Genomic DNA, 9,021 nt, shown 5'->3' on the forward strand with positions numbered 1-9,021 from the left:
AATTTTTATTTTTTTTGCATTTTGTATTGATAACTTAAAAAATATGACTTTTTAAAACACTTGCATCTTAATTAGCAATAACAGCAAAGTAAAAAATTAGTAGCTTCTTTTGCAATCGAACATAGAATTACACTTAAAAAAAATCCTCACAACATATTAAATACTATGTTTAAATAAATTTTTAATCCCTATAAATTTATATTTTTTAAATTTAATCCCCACAAATTTTTGCTTTTTCAATTCTAGTCCATATAAGAATTCTTTTTACAGATTTATATATATAGATAATTAATGTAAGGTTCCTTATTATGCAAAAGTACAATAATCATTGTACCAAGTCCTATCCTTGCGCATGCTAAAAAACTAAAAGACTCTTTTTGACTTCGAACTCATAACCCACATCAAAACACTAGGATCCACCCTTTTTTAGTAAAAAAATAAAAATAAAATAGATACCTTAAATATTTTTAAAAAAGTATATAGATGTACCCGGAAGTATTTAGTAAGAATATAAAAAAAAAACTACAATTCTATGCAAACTTTATCAGCAATATCAATATTTCATTTAGAGTTGTCACTTTTAATAAAACTTTATTCAAACATCATCCTAACCCAATGATCATTACCAAAAAAAATCCTAACCCAATGAATTGATCTCATAACTATGCTAGTAAGAATATTCAGTCAAAGATAACAAAATCAGAAGGGTAAATAAAAAATACATTACTGAAGAAAGTAAATTTTGGACTAATTGATATATCACATGTATTTACGTCGTCATGTCCAAGATGGTGAATAATCTAGCAGAGTAGAGGGCACGTACAACCAATATAGACTAGTGATTAATTTCTCCTTTACTAAAAGCAAAAAGTTACTTACACAAAAAAAATGCAAAATTTCCAAAAAATAATAATAATATTATTAAAAAAAGAATGCTATTTACATTTGAATGTGCCATCATTGTGTGAAACAAATTTTAGCTGGACAGACATCAAAATATACAAAAAAAAATCAGCATTCTTGGGATTGACCAGATGCTGATGTTTCAGCAGTGCCCTCTTCAAGCAATGGTGCTGTGCTTGTCCTTTCCACGCTTGATACTTCATGCTCACTATCTTCATTAAATCTATCCACACTGGGCAAAAATATTCCTGCAATAATACCATGACACAGTCCATTCACAAAGCTCTTCCATATATTATACATTTATGAGTTCATTATGACCATAGTACTTTCACTAATTCTAATATGGCAAAGCAACATCCATCATGGTATGATTGAAAATATGACTTGTTTTTATTTACTTTTAGATATGATTTCTAAAGCCACACCCTCAATGATACGTCAAACAAATTAGTAATTTGATATTACCTTTTTCCCTGAATATAAAACTCTTTTAATTAATTCACAGCTTTTAAGAAAGTTAGTTAATATAGTTAATAATATTAAATTTATTAATAATTTATATTATTTTGTGAAAATTACTCTTAAAATTATTGAGACTTATAATCTCTCTCTTTCCACTTAATTATTTTCCGACCTTATTAATTTCTGTACTAGTCTTTTTATTCCATCTTTATAAGAGAAATAATGCATTTATTATAAAGTAACTAAGGGTATTTGAGTCAAAAAAGTAATTAATGTAAAAGACAACTTTAAAAAAATCTTATAAAAAAGGACAAATAAAATTGAAAAAGAATCTTATATTTAAGGACGGAGGTAGTATTTTAGTAGCAAATCAATAGGAAGTTGTCATAATGACTTACCTATAAACCATATTGCAGCTGCTGGAAAGAATATAGTTGTTAGAATCAATGCAGTCGTTCTCCAGTTATTAATTTTGTCCTGCATTATCAATATGTATAGAGCAACCATTTTAGTATTGTACAATATACATGACATGATGCATTATTCTCTGCATATCTGGTTATCCATCCCTCTTGTTTGGTAATTAATGACAATTAAAGTTTTACAAAATAATGCCTCAAAGGCATCAGCTCATTTGCCAAACTTTTTCCCTTGAACCTGAGGACACTAAATCTGTAATGAATACAACTTAAAAAAAGCTAACCTGGATAAGTCCAACGAGAGGTGAGGAAGGCACATCTCCAAAGATATGAATAGCAACAGTAGACATAGCCATAGACAGCGGCCTCAAACTTGGTTTAACACAATGGAGACATACATAATTCACAGGACCCTAAAAAGAAAATTATAAGATCACTGAAATATAATAATTCATTAAGAATATAACTTAGGAACTTCAAGATACTCAGTTAATAAAGGAATACTCAAACACAGTAGTTGAAATACTAACATGATAAGCACCTATATAGTCTAGCATGTCTTACTATAAAAAGGTAAACATGAGGAAGTGAATTACCTGAGTGGCAAATACAAGTAGTTCACCAAAAGCAAAAAGGGCAAGGAAGCCATACTCGCTTTTAAATAAGAAAGCACCAAAACAGCATGCACCACCAATAAATGTTGTTAATGAGAGAAGCTGCAAGAGAATTGAAAATGATCAGGAAACAGCAATGGAATTTCTATGAGAATCGAAGCAGCGACATTTATGTGGAGATCATTACAGCTTGAATCATTGCACATGTACAATTTAGATGGGTGTATTATAGAAAATTAGTGTTAAAAAAGTAAAAAACACTCTGGATTCAAATACCAACCTTAAATGCATTTGATATTGTGTTAGTCATGAAATCAAGAACAAGACCTCCTGCTAAGGTGCCCAATATCCCACATACAACAGTAATTCCTCCAAACATCATATCTGCATTAGTCTGCCAAAGTAAATTTTTCTTAGTGCAATAATTTAATATAATAATAGTACAACAATAATATTGCATTTCACCAGAAAATTATAAAATTACTTGGTATATACTTATTTGGGTTAATTTTTAAGCAAGTAAAAAGATATAAAGGAAAGAAGGAACAGCTACGTTAATAAAATCTTAAGCTAATTGTGGTCAATAGCCGAAATAAAATCTCACCATGTTATATATACTATAACCAGCTTTGGGGCCCCAATATGAGTAAGCACCTATTACAAAGTTGTATGCTATGTAACCTGTAAATAGATGCAACAGAATTAATTGATGTGGCAAAACAATATGATTATACATATAGGTAGAGGAGATTGATATATGAAGTTCACAAAGAAGTAAGCTAGTCAAATGGCAGCTTCTAAGATGAATTTAACAACACAAATTAAATCAATAAATAAATTGATGCATATAGTAGATCAGAAGGAGGAAGAAGTACCTAGAACATTGACAACAAAAACCTTATCAAGCAAAAGTTCTTTCATGTCTTTCAGAAATCTTGAGAACTGATCTAATATTGCACATTTTGACCTAAAATAAGACAGGAAACAAACAAAATATAATTTTATATAAATCAGTCAGTGAGTGATGTCAGATACATACAATAAATCAATAGAGGGAAAAAGAAATTAGTTTAGAAGGATGGTGAAATAATCATTGTCAGCTGGAGGGAGAGAGCTTTATTCTTAAAGACAAGAAACACTGACAGGAAAAATGCCTCAATGAACTATAATGACCAATAGGCCATACACTCCATATAAAAACACCACTAAATAGGATAGGGGTACTGTTCTCACCTGGAAGGTTCATGTGAGCTTTTGTCTCTGAACTCTTCCTTCAAGGACAACGCTTCATCTTTTCCATTTGAAACCCCGACATCTTTTCATCAAATATGTGAATTTTGTTAAGTTCAACAAAAGATATTGTGAATCAGAAGCAGATAAACAAAATAGAAACATAAAATTTGGTTAACTGAAAGAAATTTAGTGAGAGTTGAGCCTGCCCCAGAGAAAAAGTATATTACTTTCCACACAATCATGAGGGGAATGGCTACAAACACTTCAAACATAGACAATTTTGAAACTTTGAGCAAAAGAGTAGTTTTGAATTTTGATTAGTATACATTTACATCTTTATAAAGAAAAATGTCTCTTCTCCCTACTTGTTTTCTTTGAAAACAAGTAAACCTAGCTGTTTGATAAAACATTAATCTGAAAGTTTGCTCAACAACTAGGGCTTCATAGGAGAGGAATAGATTTTATCATTTTTGCAGATAAAGGAAAGTCACAATAATACCACAGAAATATAGAAAAGAAGGATAAGGAATCCTCCAATAATAATAATAATAATAAAAGGTATTACAGGGTACAAGAGAAATAACCAGGGAAAAAATAAGTTTAAAGGAGCAATGAAGGAATAACATAGGGATAAGCTGGTAAGAGTCTACAGCTAAAAAGTAAAAATTCTTGATTACCGACATCTTTATAAAGAACATACTTTGAATTATATGTTTAAAGGGGATATGCTGCCACATACAAGTAGTGTTATTATAGACTTAGGTGCATGGTGAACCCTATGCATAGTAGTACATCTAATATTAAATTTAATAGCGTGCACATATTTATAATTTTAAATTATATGTTAAATGGTGGAGATGCTGCCATGTATAGGGTAGATCATGAACCTGAGTCTTACTACTCTTTCTTTGTAGATTTTTTATCAGCATAAATTTGTATTAGATGCAAGTCCAGTAAATAAATTCCAAATTATAGGAACTTCATTGGCTATGTAGCTCCACTCTAAAACATAACAGTACCTGGAACTTCTGATACCACTGTCTCCAGTATCAGTGCCTTTTCTGAATCAGTAGGGGCAAAACCTGGATGCACAAGTAGTTTAGTGATGGGAAACGAAGTTATGGAGCTGCAAGAAATCAATGCAGGAGAAGAATGTGCACCTTTTAACTGCAAAGGCTTCATAAAAAATCCCAAAATAGCAAATGGAAACATCAATATAGCTTCCACCCAAAACGCATAACGCCAACCAAAATGGTTTCCAACCTGTTTATAAACAATGAAAGGATAAAATAAGAAAAAGCAATTTAATGGCAAGAAAAATAGAAGATATACAAGATTGTTTCTAAAGTATAAGTACTGATAAAAGAGGGTTCCACATCTTGCCATCCAAGATTTTCTTTACCTACATTCCCTTTCTACTTTTAAGGACCTTCCGATTTAAGATTTTCGTATCTAAAACATTTTATTTTTCATTTAGTTTTCAAAATTTATATAGAGAATTATATTTCCTCTGTACTTACATTATAGGTTTTACAACTAGAATTTAATACTGGCATTAAAACCAAAGGAAATCTTACCAAACCACCATAGATGTAGCCAATTGCATATCCTGCTGGTATACACATGTAAAATATAGCAAGCCATGCCGTTTTCTGAGACATACACCATTGTAAGATAGGTTTCCACCATAAAGAAAACAGATAACAATCATAATGAAATATAACATTTCAACTACCAAGAAGGGCAAGGAAAACATCAGTCGGTTTTATCAGAGACTATATCTATAAAGCATGAAAATGTTGAAAGGAAGCAAACATACAACTAATGTAGATCAAGTCTCTATAATGATTAAAGCTAATATTCCACATTAATGCTTAATAACATTAAATGGCAATAAAAAGTTGAGTCAACTTGATCAATATTCAGTGCTAGCTTTAATATTCTCTAAACGCTGGAAACAGTATTTGTTACATTTTTAGTTATGTAATGTCCAAGCTGGATCATGTTTTTGACACATAAGCCATTTTTTTAGATAATGAAGGTTTTGCCAAAATGGACAACCAACAAAAAGCACTGACAACTTATTAAAACAGATATTCTAAGGATTGAATAGAAGATGCATTTGCAAAAAGCAAATAGCATCACAGTTATTTATGACCCACTGGAGACAACATATTTTCACATCATATTTGTAGATGAAGCTTTAATTGAACCAGGATTCCATAAAACAATTACTTCAATGCTCAATAACTAAACTGTATAAGATGGCTACACATGAGCATAGCAGACAATAAAGGCATTCTAAGATCGTTACTAGGGACAGAAACAAACCTGTGAAACTGGGGCATTGTCATCAATGAAAGGTGCTGCAAGACTCATAAATGAAGCCTCACCAACACCAACTAGCCTGTAGAAAAATACAACAGTATAAGGAAAAAAATATGAAGATTCTTACATCATGTACTATGAATGTATTCAATGCAAAAACCATAGAGTTCAATAAATAACTGAAGACACTTACATGCGACAGACTGCAATGGACCAGAAATTGAAAGAGAAACCACAACATAAGGTTGCAAGGGTCCAAACTGATAATCCCACTCCAATTAGTCTAAATGGGTTTACGCTGCAAAATATATGAATTATATAATGATTAAACATTTATCTATACCAATGATGACAATTACAAATCACATAAATGATAGTGGGTGTGCATGACAGAGGTCAGAAATTTTCATTATTGGATGATTATGTCAAACAAACATAGGAACCTAAATTTAATGGAAAATAGGTGTAAAAAATGGTTAAGCTAAACTTTATGTGTGGCTTAATCTGCAAAACATTATAAAAGTCATACCAAGGGGACATTTTGGACTTCAATATAACAGATCAATGATTGTTCAAAAGCTTGCTCAGTTTTCAGAAGTTTCATAATTTCATGAATTGACAATATATCTTCTGAAGCATTAGAGGTTGAATATTCAAGTTAAATAAAGCTAAAAGAATCCAACAGGCAAACAAGCAGTAGCTGATACATAGTTCAAGAAAACTAAACAAAAAATATTAGCAGCCTTTAGGCTTGAACTTTAATGTATATATAATAAATTAGTTATCCGTATGTTAATCTTTTAACCGTAACAACGCTGTAGTTATATGGAGAAGACAAAAACCAGAGTTTGCCAGCATAACTGAGTCTAAAGAAGGATGACCACAAAGCTGGATGGTTGAGTGGGAAGAACTCAAGTAAACTATGTCTCAAGTAGATTATTTACTTTGATCACCATAATGCCAAAGGACCTTCACATACAACATGCCAAACAGGAGGTGAAGAGTACAAAAGTTGCTGTAAATTATTTTTTTTGTGCCCCCACCCCCTCCTCTTTCACCTTGTGGCATCTAAGTGGGATATGGTACACCTTTGGAATTTTTGGTACAAACAAAAAATAGTAAATCTCTCAAGTCTCAATCATCAGGGACAGGACTATTATGTGTGAATGTCTGTAAGATCATTAATCAGTTTTAAAAAAGAAATGTATTTAAAATGATGAGATAAAATCTATGGCCCCTGACCCTGGTACCAAGATAAAATCTATCCAGTATTATGAGATATTAAGACTTAACCACAAGACTATGTGTCGTATCAAAGGTACATAGCAGGAATATGTAACAACTATTTCGGTAAGAACAATCATTACCTCTTTGCTAGAGAAGCAAATATTGGAGAAGCCACAAGAAGTCCAACCATAAAAGCAGATGATAGAACTCCATCCTCAAAATTGTTCAAGTTAAAATCCCCCCTGTATGGAAGTAGAGAATGATGTAAGTCAAGACTACAACTACTAAGCTATGAAAATTTAATGCTCCATATTATCATACTACAATAGTATGTCATAAGCACAAAACACAAGGAAAACTCATAGGCAAATAGTTAACTTGCTGAGTATAAATTGAATTTTCCATCTAAAACTTAATACCAAAGTTTAAGACAAATACATAAGGTGTCACTGTTTATTTCAAAGATCCTAGAATATCTTAAACTTACTGTATTCCTGTTCCAGATTTGCAGGTACCGCCTTCACAAGTTCGTTGACTTCCATTAACCCCATTGCTTGCAATCGCTCCTCGGTCCAAATAGTTTAACAAGTTGATCACACAAAATATAGCCAGTAACCTACACAGCACAAGATTAAACAGATCAAGAAAATTTTCAAATACACAAAAGCATTGAATTTTCAAATTTCAACTTAATCTACACCTGCCCTGATCATCAAAAACGAATAACACAACACTCAACAACACAAATCCATCACCAACATTTAAAAGAACAAAAAACACCCCAATATCACACAAAATTGAAAAGAATTAAAAAAAGGAACATACCCGGACTTACTCCCTTTCCATAACACATACCCATATCACAAAAATTCAAAATTTTCTTCCTTTTATTTCAAGCACAGATCTGTTAACGAAAAAGTTAAAAAAAAAAAGTTTTTTTTACCTCTTTGGTGTAAACCATGAAGTTGACGGAATCATTGTGGACTTGGTGCCCATGTCTGGTTCCAAAGAAGACTCAGGTTGAGAGGAAGAAGACTCTGGTTTTCCTTCATGTTCTTGTTGTTGTGCCATACCAATATAATAATATATAATTTTAAAAATCCTATATTATATAGTTTAAGAAAGACCCTTTTGTTAAAAATTGGAAATTGAAAGGTGGTTGAAGTAATGAGAGCAATGGTCAAAGAGAAAGCAGTGGCATTGCTCTTCTTCCTTCACCCAACCCAAAACCCAAAGTTCTTTTTCTTCTTCTTGGTTTCACCAACGTGCTGAGATGACACTTTTTCTCCTTATCATAAATGAACAGAATTGCTGAGAAATGGGATTTGTGTTATATAATTAGAAGTCCAGGTGGTGTTTGCTGTTAACGACGATTTTGCTTTTGTGATTCTGAATCCTTATTTGTCCTACTCACTCACTCACTCACTCTCTCTCTCATTTTCTGTTGCTATTTTTTTGTAATCTTATAAAATTTTCCGAAATTTAAGGTCAAATAGATTGTTTCAGCACATGATTAGCTGGAGCTCGTGATTTTGAAGTTTATTATTTTAATATTCTTTTATAACTTTATCTATTATAAGATGCTGAGTTTTTTTTCTTCTTTTTTCTTTTATGATGAAAATGTTACATGAATTGGGTTCGGGATCTTAGGGTGTTGCTAGGTGCACCCAGCATTATTGTTGGAGCACCCAGCATTTTTTCAAAATGTCAAAATTGCCTCTCATTTGTGTTAGGTGTGTGTGTTAGAGAGTGGTTCGTAAAAGGTTTACGGATCAAGTTGATCTATATGTTGATATTTTAAACATACGGATCAGGTTGATCCATATACTGAT

At 31.7% G+C, this 9,021-nt stretch overlaps 1 protein-coding gene across 1 annotated transcript; it reads right to left on the reverse strand.

The window, feature by feature from the left end:
• Positions 1-833: 833 nt before the first annotated feature.
• Positions 834-8,715, reverse strand: LOC100776982 (probable sphingolipid transporter spinster homolog 2). Its single transcript, XM_003532536.5, has 16 exons — positions 8,133-8,715; positions 7,677-7,805; positions 7,330-7,431; positions 6,156-6,260; positions 5,966-6,041; positions 5,212-5,286; positions 4,795-4,897; positions 4,654-4,716; positions 3,635-3,716; positions 3,277-3,368; positions 3,006-3,082; positions 2,682-2,795; positions 2,384-2,503; positions 2,072-2,200; positions 1,767-1,845; positions 834-1,151 (listed from the first exon to the last, which is right to left on the reverse strand). The coding sequence occupies exons 1-16, from the start codon at positions 8,258-8,260 to the stop codon at positions 1,012-1,014; spliced, it is 1,614 nt and encodes a 537-aa protein (XP_003532584.1). The 5' UTR covers positions 8,261-8,715; the 3' UTR covers positions 834-1,011.
• Between the last annotated feature and the right edge of the window lie 306 nt (positions 8,716-9,021).

The sequence above is a fragment of the Glycine max genome, chromosome 8, assembly GCF_000004515.6.
Source record: "Glycine max cultivar Williams 82 chromosome 8, Glycine_max_v4.0, whole genome shotgun sequence".
In the NCBI taxonomy this organism is placed as follows: domain Eukaryota; kingdom Viridiplantae; phylum Streptophyta; class Magnoliopsida; order Fabales; family Fabaceae; genus Glycine; species Glycine max.

Excerpts from the sequence above, each read along its gene's own strand:
- LOC100776982 (XM_003532536.5), bottom strand. The coding sequence starts at position 8,260 with ATGGCACAACAACAAGAACATGAAGGAAAACCAGAGTCTTCTTCCTCT. Across the intron at positions 4,717-4,794 it reads GAAGCCTTTGCAGTTAAAAG|GTTTTGCCCCTACTGATTCA; the intron begins GTGCACATTCTT and ends TTGTGCATCCAG. Across the intron at positions 2,504-2,681 it reads CAATATCAAATGCATTTAAG|CTTCTCTCATTAACAACATT; the intron begins GTTGGTATTTGA and ends ATTCTCTTGCAG.